We start from the raw sequence: 23079 nt of genomic DNA on the forward strand, positions 1-23079 counted from the left end.
CTTAATGATTTTGAGATATGTCCCATCAGTACCTAATTTATTGAGAGTTTTTAGCATGAAGTTGTTGAATTTTGTCAAAGGCCTTTTCTGCATCTATTGAGATAATTATGTGGTTTTTGTCTTTGGTTGTGATTATATGTTGGATTACATTTATTGATTTGTGTATGTTGAACCAGCCTTGCATCCCAGGGATGAAGCCCACTTGATCATGGTGGATAAGCTTTTTGATGTGCTGCTGGATTCGGTTTGCCAGTATTTTATTGAGGATTTTTGCGTGGATGATCATGAAGGATATTGGTCTAAAATTCTCTTTTTTGGTTGTGTCTCTGCCGGGCTTTGGTATCAGGATGATGCTGGCTTCATAAAATGAGTTAGGGAGGATTCCCTCTTTTTCTATCGATTGGTATAGTTTCAGAAGGAATGGTACCAGCTCCTCTTTGTACCTCTGGTAGAATTTGGCTGTGAATCCATCAGGTCCTGGACTCTTTTTGGTTGGTAAGCTATTGATTATTGCCTCAGTTTCAGAGCCTGTTATTGGTCTATTCAGAGATTCAACTTCTTCCTGCTTTAGTCTTGGGAGGATGTATGTGTCTAGGAATTTATCCATTTCTTCTAGATTTTCTAGTGTATTTGTGTAGAGCCGTTTATAGTATCCTCTGATGGTAGTTTGTATTTCTGTGGGATTGGTGGTGATATCCCCTTTATCATTTTTTATTGCGTCTATTTGATTCTTCTCTCTTCTTCTTTATTAGTCTTGCTAGCAGTCTATCAATTTTGTTGATCTTTTCAAAAAAGCAGCTCCTGGATTCATTAATTTTTTGAAGGGTTTTTTGTGTCTCTGTTTCCTTCAGTTCTGCTCTGATCTTAGTTATTTCTTGCCTTCTGCTAGCTTTTGAATGTGTTTGCTCTTGCTTTTCTAGTTCTTTTAATTGTGATGTTAGGGTCTCAATTTTAGATCTTTCCTGCTTTCTGTTGTGGGCATTTAGTGCCATAAATTTCCCTCTACACACTGCTTTGAATGTGTCCCAGAGATTCTGGTAGGTTGTATCTTTGTTCTCGTTGGTTTCAAAGAACATCTTTATTTCTGCCTTCATTTCATTATTTAGCCAGTAGTCATTCAGGAGCAGGTTGTTCGGTTTCCATGTAGTTGAGTGGTTTTGAGTGACTTTCTTAATCCTGAGTTCTAGTTTGATTGCACTGTGGTCTGAGAGAGAGTTTGTTATAATTTCTGTTCTTTTACATTTGCTGAGTGCTTTACTTCCAACTATGTGGCCAATTTTGGAATAGGTGCGGTGTGGTGCTGAAAAGAATGTATATTCTGTTGATTTGGGGTGGAGAGTTCTGCAGATGTCTATTAGGTCCGGTTGGTGCAGAGCTGAGTTCAATTCCTGGGTATCCTTGTTAACTTTCTGTCTCGTCGAGCTGTCTCATGTTGACAGTGGGGTGTTAAAGTCTCCCATTATCATCGCATGGGAGTCTAAGTCTCTTTGTACGTCACTAAGGACTTGCTTTATGAATCTGGGTGCTCCTGTATTGGGCGCATATATATTTAGGATAGTTAGCTCTTCTTGTTGAATTGATCCCTTTACCATTATGTAATGGCCTTCTTTGTCTCTTTTGATCTCTGTTGGTTTAAAGTCTATTTTATCAGAGACTAGGCTTGCAACCCCTGCCTTTTCTTTTTGTTTTCCATTTGCTTGGTAGATCTTCCTCCATCCCTTTATTTTGAGCCTAGGTGTGTCTCCGCACGTGAGATGGGCTTCCTGAACACAGCACACTGATGGGTCTTGACTCCTTATCCAATTTGCCAGTCTGTGTCTTTTAATTGGAGCATTTAGCCCATTTACATTTAAAGTTAATATTGTTATGTGTGGATTTGATCCTGTCATTATGATGTTAGCTGGTTATGTTGCTCGTTAGTTGATGCAGTTTCTTCCTAGCCTCGACGGTCTTTACAATTTGGCATGTTTTTGCAGTGGCTGGTACCGGTTGTTCCTTTCCATGTTTAGTGCTTCCTTCAGGAGCTCTTTTAGGGCAGGCCTGGTGGTGACAAAATCACTCAGCATTTGCTCGTCTGTAAAGTATTTTATTTCTCCTTCACTTATGAAGCTTAGTTGGGCTGGATATGAGATTCTGGGTTGAAAATTCTTTTCTTTAAGAATGTTGAATATCGGCCCCCACTCTCTTCTGGCTTGTAGAGTTTCTGCCGAGAGATCAGCTGTTAGTCTGATGGGCTTCCCTTTGTGGGTAACCCGACCTTTCTCTCTGGCCGCCCTTAACATTTTTTCCTACATTTCAACTTTGGTGAATCTGACAATTATGTGTCTTGGAGTTGCTCTTCTCGAGGAGTATCTTTGTGGCGTTCTCTGTATTTCCTGAATCTGAATGTTGGCCTGCCTTGCTAGTTTGGGGAAGTTCTCCTGGATAATATCTTGCAGAGTATTTTCCAACTTGGTTCCGTTCTCCCCGTCACTTTCAGGTACACCAATCAGACGTAGGTTTGGTCTTTTTCACATAGTCCCATATTTCTTGGAGGCTTTGTTCGTTTCTTTTTATTCCTTTTTCTCTAAACTTCTCTTCTCGCTTCATTTCATTCATTTCATCTTCCATCGCTGATACCCTTTCTTCCAGTTGATCGCATCGGCTACCGAGGCTTCTGCAATCTTCACGTAGTTCTCGAAACTTGGCTTTCAGCTCCATCAGCTCCTTTAAGCCCTTCTCTGCATTGGTTATCTTAGTTATACATTCACCTGTTTTTTGTTTTTTTTTTTTCAAAGTTTTTAACTCATTTGCCATTGGTTTGAATTTCCTCCCGTAGCTTGGAGTAGCTCGATCATCTGAAGCCTTCTTCTCTCAACTCGTCCAAGTCATTCTCCATCCAGCTTTGTTCCCTTGCTGGTGAGGAACTGCGTTCCTTTGGAGGACGAGAGGTGCTCTGCTTTTTAGAATTTCCAGTGTTTCTGCTCTGTTTTTTCCCCACCTTTGTGGTTTTCTCTACTTTTGGTCTTTGATGATGGTGATGTACAGATGGGTTTTTGGTGTGGGTGTCCTTTCTGTTTGCTAGTTTTCCTTCTACCAGACAGGACCCTCAGCTGCAGGTCTGTTGGAGTTTGCTAGAGGTCCACTCCAGACCCTGTTTTGCTGGGTGTCAGCAGTGGTGGCTGCAGAACAGCGGGTTTTCGTGGACCGCAAATTCAGCTCTCTCATTGTTCCTCTGGAAGTTTTGTCTCAGAGGAGTACCTGGCCGAGTGAGGTGTCAGTCCGTCCCTACTGGGGGGTGCCTCCCAGTTAGGCTGCTCGGGGGGTCAGGGACCCACTTTAGGAGGCAGTCTGCCAGTTCTCAGATCTCCAGTTGCATGCTGGGAGAACCACTACTCTCTTCAAAGCTGTCAGACAGGGACATTTAAGACTGCAGAGGTTCCTGCTGTCTTTTTGTTTGTCTGTGCCCTGCCCCCAGAGGTGGAGCCTACAGAGGCAGGCAGGCCTCCTTGAGCTGTGGTGGGCTCCACCCAGTTCGAGCTTCCTGGCTGCTTTGTTTACCTAAGCAAGCCTGGGCAATGGCGGGCGCCCCTCCCCCAGCCTGGCTGCCGCCTTGCAGTTTGATCTCAGACTGCTGTGCTAGCAATCAGCGAGATTCCGTGGGCGCAGGACCCTCCGAGCCAGGTGCGGGACACAATCTCCTGGTGTGCCGTTTTCCAAGCCCGTTGGAAAAGCGCAGTATTAGGGTGGGAGTGACCCGATTTTCCAGGTGCCGTCTGTTACCCCTTTCTTTGACTAGGAAAGGGAACTCCCTGACCCCTTGCGCTTCCCAAGTGAGGCAATGCCTCGCCCTGCTTTGGCTCGCGCATGGTGAGCTGCACTGACTGTCCTGCACCCACTGTTTGGCACTCCCTAGTGAGATGAACCCGGTACCTCAGATGGAAATGCAGAAATCACCCGTCTTCTGCGTCGCTCACGCTGGGAGCTGTAGACCGGAGCTGTTCCTATTCGGCCATGTTGGCTCCACCCCTCCGATTTTTTTATTTTATTTTATTATTATGATACTTGAAGGTTTAGGGTACGTGTGCACAACGTGCAGGTTTGTTACATATGTATACATGTGCCATGTTGGTGTGCTGCACCCATTAACTCGTCATTTAGCATTAGGTATATTTCCTAATGCTATCCCTCCCCCCTACCCCAACCCCACAACAGTCCCCGGTGTGTGATGTTCCCCTTCCTGTGTCCACGTGTTCTCATTGTTCAATTCCCACCTATGAGTGAGAACATGCGGTGTTTGGTTTTTTGTCCTTGCGATAGTTTGCTGAGAATGATGGTTTCCAGTTTAATCCATGTCCCTACAAAGGACATGAACTCATCCTTTTTTATGGCTGCCTAGTATTCCATGGTGTATATGCGCCACATTTTCTTAATCCAGTCTATCGTTGTTGGACATTTAGGTTGGTTCCAAGTCTTTGCTATTATGAATAGTGCTGCTGTAAACATATGTGTGCATGTGTCTTTATAGCAGCATGATTTATAATCCTTTGGCTATATGCCCAGTAATGGGATGGCTGGGTCAAGTGGTATTTCTAGTTCTAGATCCCTGAAGAATCGCCACACTGACTTCCACAATGGTTGAACTAGTTTACGGTCCCACCAACAGTGTAAAAGTGTTCCTATTTCTCCACATCCTCTCCAGCACCTGTTGTTTCCTGACTTTTTAATGATCACCATTCTAACTGGTGTGAGATGGTATCTCATCGTGGTTTTGATTTGCATCTGTCTGATGGCCAGTGATGATGAGCATTTTTTCATGTGTTTTTTGGCTGCACAAACGTCTTCTTTTGAGAAGTGTCTGTTCATGTCCTTTGCCCACTCTTTGATGGGGTTGTTTGTTTTTTTCTTGTAAATTTGTTTGAGTTCATTGTAGATTCTGGATATTAGCCCTTTGTCAAATGAGTAGATTGCAAAAATTTTCTCCCATTCTGTGGGTTGCCTGTTCACTCTGATGGCAGTTTCTTTTGCTGTGCAGAAGCTCTTTAGTTTAATGAGATCCCATTTGTCGATTTTGGCTTTTGTTGCCATTGCTTTTGGTGTTTTAGACATGAAGTCCTTGCCCATGCCTATGTCCTGAATGGTATTGCCTAGGTTTTCTTCTAGGGTTTTTATGGTTTTAGGTCTAACATTTAAGTCTTTAATCCATCTTGAATTAATTTTTGTATAAGGTTTAAGGAAGGGATCCAGTTTCAGCTTTCTACATATGGCTAGCCAGTTTTCCCAGCACCATTTATTAAATAGGGAATCCTTTCCCCATTTCTTGTTTTTGTCAGGTTTGTCAAAGATCAGATAGTTGTAGATATGTGGCATTATTTCTGAGCTCTCTGTTCTGTTCCATTGGTCTATATCTCTGTTTTGGTACCAGTACCATGCTGTTTTGGTTACTGTAGCCTTGTAGTATAGTCTGAAGTCAGGGAGTGTGATGCCTCCAGCTTTGTTCTTTTGGCTTAGGATTGACTTGGCAATGTAGGCTCTTTTTTGGTTCCATAGGAACTTTAAAGTAGTATTTTCCAATTCTGTGAAGAAAGTCATTGGTAGCTTGATGGGGATGGCATTGAATCTATAAATTACCTTGGGCAGTATGGCCATTTTCATGATATTGATTCTTCCTACCCATGAGCATGGAATGTTCTTCCATTTGTTTGTATCCTCTTTTACTTCACTGAGCAGTGGTTTGTAGTTCTCCTTGAAGAGGTCCTTCACATCCCTTGTAAGTTGGATTCCTAGGTATTTTATTCTCTTTGAAGTAATTGTGAATAGGAGTTCACTCATGATTTGGCTCTCTGTTTGTCTGTGATTGGTGTACAAGAATGCTTGTGATTTTTGTACATTGATTTTGTATCCTGAGACTTTGCTGAAGTTGCCTATCAGCCTGAGGAGATTTTGGGCTGAGACGATGGGGTTTTCTAAATATACAATCATGTCCTCGGCAAACAGGGACAATTTGGCTTCCTATTTTCCTTATTGAATACCCTTTATTTCCTTCTCCTGCCTGATTGCCCTGGCCAGAACTTCCAACACTATGTTGAATAGGAGTGGTGAGAGAGGGCATCCCTGTCTTGTGCCATTTTCAAAGGGAATGCTACCAGTTTTTGCCCATTCAGTATGATATTGGCTGTGGGTTTGTCATAGATAGCTCTTAATGATTTTGAGATATGTCCCATCAGTACCTAATTTATTGAGAGTTTTTAGCATGAAGTTGTTGAATTTTGTCAAAGGCCTTTTCTGCATCTATTGAGATAATTATGTGGTTTTTGTCTTTGGTTGTGATTATATGTTGGATTACATTTATTGATTTGTGTATGTTGAACCAGCCTTGCATCCCAGGGATGAAGCCCACTTGATCATGGTGGATAAGCTTTTTGATGTGCTGCTGGATTCGGTTTGCCAGTATTTTATTGAGGATTTTTGCGTGGATGATCATGAAGGATATTGGTCTAAAATTCTCTTTTTTGGTTGTGTCTCTGCCGGGCTTTGGTATCAGGATGATGCTGGCTTCATAAAATGAGTTAGGGAGGATTCCCTCTTTTTCTATCGATTGGTATAGTTTCAGAAGGAATGGTACCAGCTCCTCTTTGTACCTCTGGTAGAATTTGGCTGTGAATCCATCAGGTCCTGGACTCTTTTTGGTTGGTAAGCTATTGATTATTGCCTCAGTTTCAGAGCCTGTTATTGGTCTATTCAGAGATTCAACTTCTTCCTGCTTTAGTCTTGGGAGGATGTATGTGTCTAGGAATTTATCCATTTCTTCTAGATTTTCTAGTGTATTTGTGTAGAGCCGTTTATAGTATCCTCTGATGGTAGTTTGTATTTCTGTGGGATTGGTGGTGATATCCCCTTTATCATTTTTTATTGCGTCTATTTGATTCTTCTCTCTTCTTCTTTATTAGTCTTGCTAGCAGTCTATCAATTTTGTTGATCTTTTCAAAAAACCAGCTCCTGGATTCATTAATTTTTTGAAGGGTTTTTTGTGTCTCTGTTTCCTTCAGTTCTGCTCTGATCTTAGTTATTTCTTGCCTTCTGCTAGCTTTTGAATGTGTTTGCTCTTGCTTTTCTAGTTCTTTTAATTGTGATGTTAGGGTCTCAATTTTAGATCTTTCCTGCTTTCTGTTGTGGGCATTTAGTGCCATAAATTTCCCTCTACACACTGCTTTGAATGTGTCCCAGAGATTCTGGTAGGTTGTATCTTTGTTCTCGTTGGTTTCAAAGAACATCTTTATTTCTGCCTTCATTTCATTATTTAGCCAGTAGTCATTCAGGAGCAGGTTGTTCGGTTTCCATGTAGTTGAGTGGTTTTGAGTGACTTTCTTAATCCTGAGTTCTAGTTTGATTGCACTGTGGTCTGAGAGAGAGTTTGTTATAATTTCTGTTCTTTTACATTTGCTGAGTGCTTTACTTCCAACTATGTGGCCAATTTTGGAATAGGTGCGGTGTGGTGCTGAAAAGAATGTATATTCTGTTGATTTGGGGTGGAGAGTTCTGCAGATGTCTATTAGGTCCGGTTGGTGCAGAGCTGAGTTCAATTCCTGGGTATCCTTGTTAACTTTCTGTCTCGTCGAGCTGTCTCATGTTGACAGTGGGGTGTTAAAGTCTCCCATTATCATCGCATGGGAGTCTAAGTCTCTTTGTACGTCACTAAGGACTTGCTTTATGAATCTGGGTGCTCCTGTATTGGGCGCATATATATTTAGGATAGTTAGCTCTTCTTGTTGAATTGATCCCTTTACCATTATGTAATGGCCTTCTTTGTCTCTTTTGATCTCTGTTGGTTTAAAGTCTATTTTATCAGAGACTAGGCTTGCAACCCCTGCCTTTTCTTTTTGTTTTCCATTTGCTTGGTAGATCTTCCTCCATCCCTTTATTTTGAGCCTAGGTGTGTCTCCGCACGTGAGATGGGCTTCCTGAACACAGCACACTGATGGGTCTTGACTCCTTATCCAATTTGCCAGTCTGTGTCTTTTAATTGGAGCATTTAGCCCATTTACATTTAAAGTTAATATTGTTATGTGTGGATTTGATCCTGTCATTATGATGTTAGCTGGTTATGTTGCTCGTTAGTTGATGCAGTTTCTTCCTAGCCTCGACGGTCTTTACAATTTGGCATGTTTTTGCAGTGGCTGGTACCGGTTGTTCCTTTCCATGTTTAGTGCTTCCTTCAGGAGCTCTTTTAGGGCAGGCCTGGTGGTGACAAAATCACTCAGCATTTGCTCGTCTGTAAAGTATTTTATTTCTCCTTCACTTATGAAGCTTAGTTGGGCTGGATATGAGATTCTGGGTTGAAAATTCTTTTCTTTAAGAATGTTGAATATCGGCCCCCACTCTCTTCTGGCTTGTAGAGTTTCTGCCGAGAGATCAGCTGTTAGTCTGATGGGCTTCCCTTTGTGGGTAACCCGACCTTTCTCTCTGGCCGCCCTTAACATTTTTTCCTACATTTCAACTTTGGCGAATCTGACAATTATGTGTCTTGGAGTTGCTCTTCTCGAGGAGTATCTTTGTGGCGTTCTCTGTATTTCCTGAATCTGAATGTTGGTCTGCCTTGCTGGATTCGGGAAGTTCTCCTGTATGATATCCTGCAGAGTGTTTTCCTACTTGGTTCCGTTCTCCCCGTCACTTTCAAGTACACCAATGAGACATAGATTTGGTCTTTTCACATAGTCCCATATTTCTTGGAGGTTTTGTTCGTTTGTTTTTATTCTTTTTTCTCTAAACTGCTCTTCTCGCTTCATTTCATTTTCATTCATCTTTCTTACATCACTGATACCCTTTCTTCCAGTTGATCGCATCGGCTACTGAGGCTGGTGTATTCGTCACGTAACTCTCATTCCTTGGTTTTCAGCTCCATCATGTCGTTTAAGGACTTTGGTGCATTGGTTATTCTAGTTATCCATTTGTCTAATTTTTTTTCCAAGCTTTTAACTTCTTAGCCATTGGTTCGAATTTCCTCCCGTAGCTCGGAGTAATTTGATCGTCTGAAGCCTTGTGTCAACTCGTCAAAGTCATTGTCCTTCCAGCTTTGTTCCATTGTTGGTGAGGAGATGCCTTCCTTTGGTGGAGGAGAGGCGCTTTGATTTTTAGAGTTCCCAGTTTTTCTGCTCTGTTTTTTTCCCATCTTTGTGGTTTTATCTACCTTTGGTCTTTGATGATGGTGATGTACAGATGGGTTTTTGGTGTGGATGTCGTTTCTGTTTGTTAGTTTTCCTTCTAACAGACAGGACCCTCAGCTGCAGGTCTGTTGGAGTTTGCTGGAGGTCCACTCCAGACCCCGTTTGCCTGGGTATCAGCAGTGATGGCTGCAGAACAGCGGATATTGGTGAACCACAGATGCTGCTGCCTGATCATTCTTCTGGAAGTTTTGTCTCAGAAGAGTACCCAGCCATGTAAGGTGTCAGTCCACCCCTACTGGGGGATGCCTCCCAGTTAGGCTACTCAGGGGTCAGGGACCCACTTTAGGAGGCAGTCTGCCCATTCTCAGATCTCAAGCTGCATGCTGGGAGAACCACTAGTCTCTTCAACTCTGTCAGAGAGGGACATTTAAGTCTGCAGAAGTTACTGCTCTTTGTCTGTGCCCTGCCCCCGGAGGTGGAGCCTACAGAGGCAGGCAGGCCTCCTTGAGCTGTGGTGAGCTCCACCCAGTTCGAGCTTCCCAGCCGCTTTGTTTACCTCATCAAACTAACTCGGCAATGGTGGGTGCCCCTCCCCCAGCCTTGCTGTTTTATCTCGGACTGCTGTGCTAGCAGTGAGCGAGACTCCATAGGCGTAGGACCCTCTGAGCCAGGTGTGGGATATAATCTCCTGGTGTGCCATTTTTTAAGACCGTTGGAAAAGCGCAGTATTAGGGTGGGAGTGACCCGATTTTCCAGGTGTCATCTGTCACCACTTTGACTAGGAAAGGGAATTCCCTGACCCCTTGCACTTCCCAGGTGAGGCAAGGCCTCACCCTGCTTTGGCTCATGTACGGTGTGCTGCACCCACTGTCCTGCACCTGTCTGGCACTCCCCAGTGAGATGAACCCGGTACCTCAGTTGGGAATGCAGAAATCACCTGTCTTCTGCGTCGCTCACGCTGGGAGCTGTAGACCAGAGCTGTTCCTATTCAGCCATCTTGGTTCCTCCCATCGATTTTCTTTTTTTCAACAGTCGTGTTTCCCTCAAAATAAAGTATCTTTATAATGGCTTGCACGCTTGGCAAGACATAGCTGTTATCTCTGTTCTGCTCTAGGAACCATCCCTTTGCACAGTGTTCTTCAATAACTTCAATTTTCCTAAAACACTTCAGTGTAGTCCCATTGTAGGACTTCTCTCCTCTGCCTGGAATCACCACAGTCCTTCAAGTCTTGGCTCATGTCTATCCTTCTTGATGTTCTACCTTGATCACTGTATTTCCCAAAGCAACCTAAATGATCATATCCTTCTGTCTTTTGAATGCCTTTTTCCCCCTAACACTTACGTTCTAACATACTCTGTGTGTATGATTACCTCCTCCTGTTAGAATTGTTCACTGACAAATATCCAAAACACCTAACATAGTGGCTGGAATATATTAAGTACCTAATAACTACTTTTAGAACAATAGGCTCCTGTGAGGAAAGCATAACCATACTTACTAGCAGACTACCTTTGTATGCATTGGCACTGGTCTAATTTCTTGTTCAGGTTGTCATATTAAATCACTGTAAGTGGATTAAGGGTGGAGGACTGAGAGCCTGCCATCATAGATAACATCTTACCAAAGCAATATTGCTTTCAATTGCTGCTAGTGGGCTGCCTAGCTCTACTCTAAATTTATCTCTTTCACAAGACATTACTGAAAGCAGCAAGAAATATGCAACACACATATTCTGAATCACTTCTAGCATTTCCTCTAACATTATAGCATCAACTGATATAAAGCATGCTTGTAAGAGTGGGAGGCAGTGACAAAACGTCCTGCCTATTAAAACAAGAAACTTCAAATTCCTAGCTTAATTTGGGCAGTTCCTCATTCTCAGTGGCCCTATGTCAATACCCCATTTGAGATTTCTTTTACCCATAGCATCCCACTTCCAGGTACAAAATTTTATATCCTTAAGAATTATTATTTTCAATAACAGAACTACAATAGCATCAACAAATAAGATGTTTAATTTTATTTAAAGAAATACAGGAGGCAAGCAGACCAGAGCTAGTATGGCTATTCCACAAAGTCATCAGGGTTGCAGACTCCTTCTGTATTTCTGCTCCATGATCCATAACACCCAGATACCATTCTCAAAGTCCCCATGAGAGTATCGGAGCTCCAGCTTAGATGTCCACATTGTAGGCAGGGAAAAAAAAGACAGGAAAAATGGATTTCATAAATCTCCTACTCATATAAATACCACTTCTATCTTGTTGACCTGCAAGGAAGGCTGGGATAGTTTTTCTGCCCAGAAATTTGTTACTAAAAAAGAGAAAATAGATATAGGGTAGGAAAAAAGCAGTCTGTATCACAAACTCTCATCATTTTTCATTGCAAAATAGTCTGTAATATCAGTTCTTATTTTACTTCAAAAGCAATACATTTATGTTTTAAAAAAATTCCTAGATTTATTAGACTTTGGATCTTAGACTTTGTTAAAAATCACTTCACACCTTGCCCCACTTCTCTAACAGCTGTGCTCAATAATACACTGATTAAATCCACTGGTTTTTTTTTAACAGTATGAATTTCCTCTTATAGCAATAATGGATGAGATTTAAATGACAGCTTTCTCACATTCATTATGGCATACAGTGCCCCCCAACCAAGTCATCTAGGATGTGTTGATATTCATTACGGTCAAAAGTACTCTCCTATTTTCATTACACTCATAAGTACTCTCCTCTCATGCAAATTCTCTAAAATAATACTAGTGAAAATGGTAGCTAATATTTGTAGTATGCTATGTTCAAGGCACCATTCTAAGAGCTTTTACATGTAATAACTTACATAATACTTCCAAGAATCTTATAATAAAGGTAATATACTTAGGTCTACCTTAAAATGATTAAACCAAGGTAGAGGTTAAGTATCATGATACATATAACAAAAAGATCAACTAGTGGAGCTAAGATAATGTTGAAAAAGATATTTGTTTTCAATATGGCTAAAGGGCTTCCTACATTTACTATATTAAAACTATTCTCCGATTTGCTAATGTTTAATAGGTTTCCAGTAATGATAGGTTTTTCTATATGAATGACACTAACATTTTCTTTCTCTCACATAAATTATCTGATGCTGTGATTTGAGGCAAATGTGTGCCCATATTCACATCTGTGAGAATTCTTTGCTGATAACAACCAGAGAACCTCTTCATAGTGATCTCAAAGAATCAGACAATTCACATGTAAACTTGCGAGCCATGACTAAAGTCAATCCCACATTCCTTATATTCAAAAGATTTCTCACTGATATGAATTCTCTGATGTTGAGTTAGCTGTGAACCACGAGTAAAGGCCTTTCCACATTCCTTACATCGATATGGTTTCTCACCAGTATGAATTCTCTGATGCCGAGAAAGATGTGAGCTCTGAGTAAAGGCCTTTCTACATTCTCTGCATTCATAGGGCTTCTCACCAGTATGGATTCTGTGATGTAGAGTAAGCTGAGAGCCATGACTAAAGGCCTTACCACACTCCTTGCATTCATAGGGTTTTTCTCCAGTGTGAATTCGCTGATGTTGAGTCAACTGTGAACCACGAATAAAGGCTTTCCCACATTCCTTACATTGATATGGTTTCTCACCAGTATGAATTCTCTGATGTTGTATAAGTAGTAAGCCACGCGCAAAGGCCTTTCCACATTCATTACACACATAGGGTTTCTCACCAGTGTGAAGTCTTTGATGTTGGGAAAGATGTGAACTCTGAGTAAAGGCCATTCTACATTCTTTACATTCATAAGGTTTCTCACCAGTATGGATTCTCTGATGTTGAGTAAGCTGTGAGCCACGAATAAAAGATTTCCCACATTCCTTACATTCATAGGGTTTCTCACCCGTGTGAATTCGCTCATGTTGAGTAAGCTCTGAGCCACGACTAAAGGTTTTTCCACATTCTTTACACTCATAGGGTTTCTCACCAGTATGAATCCTCTGGTGTCGTGTAAGGAGTGAGCCACGATTAAACGCCTTTCCACATTCCTTACATTGATAGGGTTTCTCACCAGTATGTATTCTCTGATGTTGAGTAAGTTGTGAGCCATGACTAAACATCTTTCCACATTCCTTACATTCATAGGGCTTTTCATTGGTGTGAATTCTCTGGTGTTGAGTAAGTTGTGAGCCACGGATAAAGGCCTTCCCACATTCTTCGCATTTATAGGGTTTTTCACCAGTATGAATCCTCTGATGTTGCATCAGTAGTGAGCCCCGAATAAAGGCCTTTCCACATTCCTTACATTCATATGGTTTTTCACCATTATGAATTTTCTGATGTTGAGAAAGCTGTGAGCCACAAATAAAAGCTTTTCCACATTCCTTACATTCATAGGGTTTCTCACCAGTATGAATTCTCTTATGCAGAATAAGTTGTGAGAGCTGAGTAAAGACCTTCCTACATTCTTTACATTCATAGAGCTTCTCACCAGTATGAAGTCTCTGGTGTAGTGTAAGTTGTGAATTCTGAGTAAAGGCCTTCCCACATTCTTTACATTCATAAGGTTTCTCACCAGTATGAACTTTTTGATGTCGGGTAAGTTGTGAGCTACGAATAAAGGCTTTTCCACATTCTTCACATTTATATGGTTTTTCACCAGTATGAATTCTATGATGTAAAATAAGTTGTGAGCTTTGAGTAAAGGCCTTCCCACATTCCTTACATGCATAGGGTTTCTCACCAGTATGAAGTCTCTGATGAAGACTGAGTTGTGAATCACGACTAAAGGCCTTCCCGCATTGCTTACATTCATAAGGTTTTTCACCAGTATGAATACTTTGATGTTGTGTTAGGTGTGAGGCTCGTCTGAAGGCTTTCCCACATTCCTTACATTTATAGGGTTTCTCAGTAGAATGACATCTTGAATGTTGAGATAAGTAAGTATGCTGGTTGAAAATGGACATTTTGTCATATATGATCATCCCTTGCCTGAAATATTCCTTCTGATTTTCTTGTTGCTTCTCCCTCTTGCCTTTGGCTTCCAAATAATCCCTGGAATTGGACTCTTCAAGATCACAGTTTTCAAGTCTGTCACTCATTTCCCATTGGGATAATTGTGTTTCGTAAGTGTTCTTTTCTGGAGATAAGTCCTTACTTGCACACCTTGAAGGCAAGTCTGAAAGATAAGAGAGAATAAAAAAATTGAGAAATATAACTTCTATAGCAAAGACAAATAATAGGAAAATAATGCCCATAAGAAATAACAGACATGCATGAGTTTGTTTCAAATATTATGACCCATAATGATACCTACCTTTCACATCACAACCTACTATATATACACACTTTCATAAAACAGTATCTTCCCTGCTTTCTGTTCTATTCTGCAACATTTCTATTTTTTTCAATTTCTCTCTCTCATACACACACAGACAAACCCCACTACACTGATTTCATGGTACAGTAATGTTCCTATATAGAATTTAAAAAATTAGCTTAGAAGGATCTCATGTATTAATATATGTAAGGGGCATCTGAGAGATTAGAGAATAATGAAAACTCACCTGAGAAGATAAGGGAAGAGATTAAGAAAGATTTTAAAGTGAGTACTCAAGCTCTGGTGGGGATCAAAATCACCTGGGGAGCATGTTAAAATTATAGCTGTCCAACATTACACCAGACTAACTGCTAGTGAATCAGAAAAAGATCCTGGAGATCTGTACTTTTAATCCTTCCTATTAACTGATTCAGATTCAGATCATGATTTTCTTTATCTGCTTAATACTTTTTAGTAGCTTCCATGTTAAACAATATAAAATCCAAACTCTTCAATGACTTTGACTCATTTCCCCTTCTATGATCTTGTCCTTGCTTATGTATCTGTTCAGCCTTCTCAGCTTTGCTCCTTATTTGCCAGAAAAACTAGCTTCCTTTCAACTCTGAAAAAGTCACAGACCTTTTTCAATTAAAAGCTAGCCAGAGCCTATTCCATTTCTTTGGACTGCTCTGGATGAGACTATACAAATGCTCTTTCTCATTCTTCAGGTCTCAATTTAATTTTCAATCCCTAAATCTTAAACATTCATTTCTGGTAATTTAGGTAATTTACACCAACTTTCTAAATGATAGCAATTATACAAATTAAACAAATTATAAAAGGCACCTGAGTGAAGGGACTGGAGTGTTTACATAAGAATAAAGAGTGGGTGGCTAAAAATTGAAAAATATGAAAAGTCAAAGAGATAAGCCCAACATTTGGGTCCACATTTCCACTTAGAGAAGTCTTATAATTCTAGAAAAAGCTAACAGGGGGAGAAACTAAACAGTGTTTTGGACTGTGTCACAGGGCTGGGCAACAATAACTGGAGGACAGGGCCTGCCATAAATTCTTTATACTTTGGGTTGGGAACCCTGAGGGCTATACTGAGGAATAAAGGAGAAACAGTAGACCGATCTGGACAGAGTCTGAAGTCTGAATCATCATTGAATCAGCTCAAATTCAAACATTTGGATTAAGGTGATTCAATACTGCTTGCCATAGCAAACTTAAATCTTTATTGGATTTTGTATAATGTTATCCAAGGACTGAAATCTTGTAACTTTTCTTTGTGATGTCTAGCACTCAATAAAAACCAGGTGAATGAAAAACAGGGGAAAAAACAAAAGAAACTTTGACTTATAAGGACTCAAATAATGTATCCACCCACCATCATACTTCTGTCACTCCAAAATACCCTTGTCCTGTTCCTCTGTAATCAGCCCTTCATACCACCCTACTGGTATATATGCCTAGGAACCAGTGATCGGTGGTTTCCCTATAACTTCCTTATAGATAGAAACAAAAGCACCTCCATACTAAATCTATGATCCTACATGCCTCTCCAATTGCTCTTCTTTAGCTCTCCCTATCCCTTTCAAATAGGATACTAAGTTGCTTTTGTTTACTTATCCTTAGTTCATAGTTTCCTTTGTTTCTTCATGCTTTGCCTCATGTCTTCTCTTATTTACTTGTCTATTCAAGGACAATTCTGTGTGTTCTGGGAAGAACATATCCTAGAGCTCCCAGGCACTACTACAGGTCTAAAACATAATGAAAGCGTTCTATAATCTCATGGAATGTTGGAAAGAAAAAAGGCAATTATTCAGGCCAGGAACAGTGGCTCATGCCTGTAATCCCAGCAATTTGGGAGGCCAAGGCAGGTGGATCATTTGAGGTCAGGAGTTCGAGACCAACCTGGCCAACATGATGAAACCTGTCTCTACTAAAAATACAAAAAATTAGCCAGGCATGGTGGTGGGTGCCTGTAATCCCAGCTACTCCGGAGGCTGATGCAGGAGAATCGCTTGAACTTGGGAGGCAGAGGTTGCAATGAGCTGAGATCACACCACTGCACTCAAGCCTGGGTGACAGTGCAAGACTTTGTCTCAAAAAAAAGAAAATACAAAATCAGCTGGGTGTGTTGGCAGGCGCCTGTAATCCCAATTACTTGGGAGGCTGAGACAGGAGAATCACTTGAACCAGGGAGGCAGAGGTTACGGTGAGCCAAGATCTCACCACTAGCAAGCCAGCCAGCCTGGGTAACAGAGTGAGACTCCGGCTCAAAAAAAAGAAAAAAGAAAAAGAAAAAAAAGGCAATTATCCAATATAAGGGAAGGAGTCTGCAGTGATAAAGAATATCTCAGTTAGAAATACAGATCAAGAAACAGAACACAAAAATTCTCAAATACTGTTGCTGAGAGTGCAAAACGCTGTAACTATGGTAAGAAAGAATGTGGTAGTTTCTTATAATGTTAAACATACATTTAGCATATGATACAGTGGTCACATTAGTATTCACACTTATGCTCACACAAACATCAATATGTCAAAGATTATAACAGCTTTATTCAGAAGTGCTCCAAACTGGAACACCAGATGTCCCTCAGAAGGCGAATGAATCAGCAAACTTTGGCACCTCCAGATACTGGAACATTACTCAGCAATAAGAGAAACAAAGTATTGATTCATGCAACATTACTCAACAATAACAGAAACAAATTGATCCATGCAACAATATGGATAAATCTTAAATATATTTTGCTAAGTGAAAAAAGCCATATTTTGATTCTATTTATATGACATTCTTGACAAAGCAAAACTATAGGGATGGAATTTGGTGAGTAGTTTTTCATAGGCTGGGAATGGTGAAAGGGGAGGGGTTGACAAGAAAGCATGAGGGAATTTAGGGATGGTTAATAGAACTGTTGTATATTATGACTGTGATAGTAGGTGGATACAGTTGGTATCTGAATGGTATATCAGATTTCCTAACAAACACCAATAAATGGTGGGTAAAATATGACAAACATCCTTTTAAAAATATAGACAAGATTAAGGCTGGGTGCAGTGGCTCACGCCTGTAATACCAGCACTTTGAAAGGCTGAGGTGGGTGGATCACGAGGTCAGGAGATTGAGACCATCTTGGCTAACACTCGTGAAACCCCGTCTCTACTAAAAATACACACACACACACACAAATTAGCTGGGCATGGTGGCATGCACCTGTAGTCCCAGCTACTTGGGAGGCTGAGGCAGGAGAATCACTTGAACCCAGGAGGTGGAGGTTGCAGTGAGCCAAGATTGCACCCTGCACTCCAGCCTGGGTGATAGAGCAAGACTCCATCTCAAAAAAAAAAAAAAAAAAGTAAAAGAAAATAAGATCAAGCAATGAAGTGAAAGCCAGAAACTGGAGAGGTGAACATGCTCTGAAGTTAGAGCTACCCTTGGGACATTTGCTGGCTTCAATAGCCTAAGGTTGTATCTTGGTGTTCTGAAAAAATTCAAGAGACAAGGCCTTCACCCACAAAAGGGCAGGGATTAGAAATAAACCACTTTACAAAATTGGAACCTATTCAAGGCCTAAAGTTCAGACAGGAAAAAATCCATCTGACCTCAGTCTGGGCCATTTTTTAAAAATTGACTTTTACTCTGAGTTGGGGAGCCAAAATTAGTAAATACAAAGATAGTTAATGGGAAAGTGCAGAAGCTACATGGATAGAAATTAGGTGGCTACAACAATAATCCACCTGGCTCAGACCAGATGATCGTGGAGGTAAGGGTGGCGGAAGTGAGGTATCATTAGATAGTGGATATATTTTGAAGGTATACTAAAGAGGATTTGTTGGTGGAATGGACATGTAACATGAAAAGAGAAGACAAGGAAGACTATGCATGTTTTGCCTGAAAGGTTGGAACAATGGAAGTGCTACTTACTGAGAACTCCTCACTGTGATAGGGGCAGACCTGGGAGGGAATGTGAAAAGTCTGGTTTTGAACTGCTAGATAGCAAATGAAGATGTTCAATAGACACATATGTGCAAGTATGTGATTCTAGGGAGGTGTTTGGATTACAGATATGTTTGAAAGTCATCACGAAATAACATTTAAAGCTACAAGAGTTTGATAAGGTCACCCAGGGCGTACCTTTATATACAAAACAGAAGGGGAAGGATGAAAAAGGGAAGTTTGAGGATTGAACCCTGGGTCACTTCAGGTAGATGAGAAGGAAACAGCAATGGAGACTGAGAAGGCATAGCCAGTGAGGAAGGAGAAAAATTAAGAGAGCACGGAACCCCAGAGGCCACGCGAAAAAAGTGTTTTAAGAAGGAATGATCAGTTATGTCAAATGCTGAGAGATGAGGCAAAATGGTGCATTCTTTTTTTTTTTTTTTTTTTTTTGAGACAGAGTCCTGCTCTGTTGCCCAGGCTGAAGTGCAGTGGTATGATCTCAGCTCACTGCAACCTCCACCTCCCGGATTCAAGTGATTTTCTTGCCTCAGCTCCCAAGTAGCTGAGAATCCATGCATGTGCCATCACGCCTGGCTAAATTTTTTTGTATTTTTAGTAGAGACAGGGTTTCACCGTGTTGGCCAAGCTGGTCTCTGTGGGGAAAAGAAAGAGAGATCAGACTGTTACTGTGTCTGTGTAGAAAGAAGTAGACATGAGAGACTCCATTTTGTTCTGTACTAAGAAAAATTCTTCTGCCTTGAGATGCTGTTAATCTGCAACCCTAGCCCCAACCCCATGCTCGCAGAAACATGTGTTGACTCAAGGTTTAATGGATTTGGGGCTATGCAGAATGTGCTTTGTTAAAAAAGTGCTTGAAGGCAGCATGCTTGTTAAAAGTCATCACCATTCTCTAATCTCAAGTATCCAGGGACACAATACACTGCGGAAGTCCACAGGGACCTCTGCCTGGGAAAGCCAGGTATTGTCCAAGGTTTCTCCCCATGTGATAGCCTGAGATATGGCCTCGTGGGAAGGGAAAGACCTGACCGCCCCCAGCCCGACACCCGTAAAGGGTCTGTGCTGAGGAGGATTAGTAAAAGAGGAAGGTCTCTTTGCAGTTGAAATAAGAGGAAGGCATCTGTCTCCTGCTTGTCCCTGGGCAATAGAATGTCTCAGTGTAAAACCCAATTGTATGTTCTATTTACTGAGATAGGAGAAAACTGCCTTAGGGCTGGAGGTGAGACGTGCTAGCGGCAATATTGCTCTTTAATGCACCGAAATGTTTGTATAAGTGCACATCAAGGCACAGCACCTTTTCTTAAACTTATTTATGACACAGAGACCTCTGTTCACGTTTTCCTGCTGACCCTCTCCCCACTAGTACCCTATTGTCCTGCCACATCCCCTTCTCCGAGAAGGTAGAGAAAATGATCAATAAATACTGAGGGAACTCAGAGACCAGTGCTGGTGTGGGTCCTCCATATGGTGAGCGCCAGTCCCCTAGGCCCACTTTTCTTTCTCTATACTTTATCTCTGTGTCTCTTTCTTTTCTCAAGTCTCTCGTTCCACCTGACGAGAAACACCCACGTGTGGAGGGGAGGCCACCCCTTCATCTGGTGCCCAACGTAGATGCTTTTCTCTAGGGTGAAGGTACACTCGAGATGGTCATTGAGGACAAGTCAACAAGAGATTCCTGAGTACGTCTATGGTCAGCCTTGCGGTAAGCTTATGCGCTCGGAAGAACCTATATGTAGCAGAGCCGGTAATGGCTCGGTCAATGCAAAATGTTGACTATAATCAATTACAGGAAGTGATATATCCTGAAATGTTAAAATTAGAAGAAAAAGGTCCAGAATTAGTGGGGCCATCAGAGTCTAAATCACGATGGCCAACTCCTCTCCCAGAAGTTCAGATGCCTGTAACATTACAACCTCAAATGCAGGTTAGACAAGTACAAACCCAAAAAGAATATCAAATAGAAAAAGATAAGAGTCTCTGTCACGGCAATGCCAATCCAAATACAGTATCCACAATATCAGCCGGTGGAAAATAAGGCCCAACCGCCAGTAGCCTATCGATACTGGCCGCCAGCCAAACTTCAGGATCAGCCCTCCCCAGAAAGTCAGTATGGACAGCCAGGAATGTTTCCAGCACCACAGGGCAGGGCGCTATATCCTCAGCCGCCCACTATGAGACTTAATCCTACACCACCACCTAGTGGACAGGGTAGTGCATTACATAAAATTATTGATAAGGCAAGAAAACAAGGAGATATTGAGGCGTGGTAATTCCCAGTAATATTAGAACCGACACCACCTGAAGAAGAGGCCCAAGAGGGAGCACCTCCCCTAGCTGAGGCCAGATATGAGTCCTTTTCTATAAAAATGCTAAAAGATACGAAAGAGGGAGTAAAACAGTATGGACTCAATTCCCCTTATATGAGGACATTATTAGATTCCATTGCTCATGGACATAGACTCATTCCTTATGATTGGGAGATTTTGGCCATATCATCACTCTCACCCTCTCAATTTTTACAATTTAAGACTTGGTGGATTGATGGGGCACAAGAACAGGTCCGAAAAAATAGGGCTGCCAATCCTCCAGTTAACATAGATGCAGATCAACTATTAGGAACAGGTCAAAATTGGAGCACTACTAATCAACAAGCAATAATGTAAAATGAGGCCATTGAGCAAGTTAGACCTATCTGCCTTAGAGCCTGGGAAAAAATCCAAGACCCAGGAACCGCCTGCCCCTCATTCAATACAGTAACACGAGGCTCTAAAGAGCCCTACCCTGATTTTGTGGCAAGGCTCCAAGATGCTGCTGAAAAGTCAGTTACCGATGAGAATGCCCATAAGGTCATAGTGGAGTTGATGGCATATGAAAATGCCAATCCTGAGTGTCAATCAGCCATTAAGCCATTAAAAGGAAAGGTCCAGGCAGGATCATATGTAATCTCAGAGTACGTAAAAGCCTGTGATAGAATTGGAGGAGCTATGCATAAAGCTATGCTTATGGCTTAAGCAATAATGGGAGTTGCTTTAGGAGGACAAGTTAGAACATTTAGGGGAAAATGTTCTAATTGTGGACAAATTGGTCATCTAAAAGAGAATTGCCCAGCTTCAAATAAACAAAATATAACTATTCAAACTACTACAACAACAGATAAATAGCCACCTGACTTATGTCCAAGATGTAAAAAAGGAAAACATTGGGCTAATCAATGTCGTTCTAAATTTGATAAAAATGGGCAACCGTTGTTGGGAAACGAGAAGAGGGGCCAGCCTCAGGCCCCGCAACAAACTGGGGCATTCCCAATTCAGCCCTTTGTTCCTCAGGGTTTTCAGGGACAACAACCCCCACTGTCACAAGTGCCTCGGGGAATGGGCCAGTTACCACAATACAGCAATTGTCTCTGGCCACAAGCAGCAGTGCACCAGTAGATTTGTGTACTATACAAACAGTCTTTCTGCTTCCAGGGGAGCCCCCACAAAAAATCCCCACAGGGATATATGGTCCACTGCCTGAGGGGACTGTAGGACTAATCTTAGGAAGATTGAGTCTAAATCTAAAGGGAGTTCAAATTCATACTGGTGTGGTTGATTCAGACTATAAAGGCGAAATTCAATTGGTTATTAGCTCCTCAATTCCTTGGAATGCCAGTCCAGGAGACAGGATTGCTCAATTATTATTCCTGCCTTATATTAAGGTTGAAAACAGTGAGATAAAAAGAACAGGAGGGTTTGGAAGCACTGATCCAGCAGGAAAGGCTGCATATTGGGCAAGTCAGGTCTCAGAGAGCAGACCTGTGTGTAAGGCCATTAGTCAAGGAAAACAGTTTGAAGGGTTAGTAGACACTGGAGCAGATGTCTCTTACCATTGCTTTAAATCAGTGGCCAAAAAATTGGCCTAAACAAAAGGCTGTTACAGGACTTGTCGGCTTAGGCAGTGCCTCAGAAGTATATCAAAGTACTATGATTTTAATTTTTTAGGGCCAGATAATCAAGAAAGTACTGTTCAACCAATGATTACTTCAATTCCTGTTAATCTGTGGGGTCAAGATTTATCACAACGGGGTGTGGAAATCACTATGCCCGCTCCATTATACAGCCCCACGAGTCAAAAAATCATGACTAAGATGGGATACATACTAGGAAAGGGACTAGGAAAAAATGAAAATGGCATTAAAGTCCCAATCGAGACCGAGGAAAATCAAGAAAGAAAAGCAATAGGGTATCCTTTTTAGGGGCGGCCACTGTAGAGCCTCCTAAACCCATTCCATTAACTTGGAAAACAGAAAAACCTGTATGGGTAGATCAGTGGCCGCTACCAAAACAAAAACTTGAGGCTTTACATTTATTGGCAAAGGAACAATTAGAAAACGGACATATTGAGCCTTCATTCTCGCCTTGGAATTCTCCTGTGTTTGTAATTCAGAAAAAATCCAGCAGATGGCGTATGTTAACTGACTTAAGGGCCGTAAATGCCTTAATTCAATCCATGGGGCATCTCCAACCGGGGTTGCCCTCTCCGGCCATGATCCCAAAAGACTGGCCTTTAATTATAATTGATCTGAAGGACTGCTTTTTTACCATTCCTCTGGCGGAGCAGGATTGTGAAAAATTTGCCTTTACTATACCAGCCATAAATAATAAAGAACCAGCCACCAG

At 41.5% G+C, this 23079-nt stretch overlaps 2 protein-coding genes across 23 annotated transcripts in view; one reads left to right on the forward strand and one right to left on the reverse strand.

Moving 5' to 3' along the window:
- LOC129466307 (zinc finger protein 585A) overlaps nucleotides 1-23079 on the forward strand; it is a 111118-nt gene that overhangs the window by 83038 nt on the left and 5001 nt on the right. Inside the window, exon 6 of the transcript XR_008652107.2 lies at nucleotides 20047-20123. The gene's annotated coding sequence lies outside the window, so the exon portion shown is untranslated. The remainder of the gene's footprint in view (nucleotides 1-20046; nucleotides 20124-23079) is intronic.
- The window catches only part of ZNF420 (zinc finger protein 420), a 114152-nt gene continuing 102222 nt past the window's right edge, over nucleotides 11150-23079 (reverse strand). For 14 of the 22 annotated variants that reach the window (XM_055247859.2, XM_055247860.2, XM_055247863.2 and 11 more), the window contains one exon: nucleotides 11150-14310. In XM_055247859.2, the coding sequence (XP_055103834.1) occupies nucleotides 12380-14310 (1931 nt within the window). In that variant the 3' untranslated portion in view covers nucleotides 11150-12379. Of the gene's footprint in view, nucleotides 14311-18388; nucleotides 19057-23079 lie in introns of all 22 variants that reach the window. The other 8 variants (XM_055247871.2, XM_055247872.2, XM_063621263.1 and 5 more) reach the window with 6 other exon arrangements.

Source organism: Symphalangus syndactylus, chromosome 17, assembly GCF_028878055.3.
Source record: "Symphalangus syndactylus isolate Jambi chromosome 17, NHGRI_mSymSyn1-v2.1_pri, whole genome shotgun sequence".
Taxonomy (NCBI): domain Eukaryota; kingdom Metazoa; phylum Chordata; class Mammalia; order Primates; family Hylobatidae; genus Symphalangus; species Symphalangus syndactylus.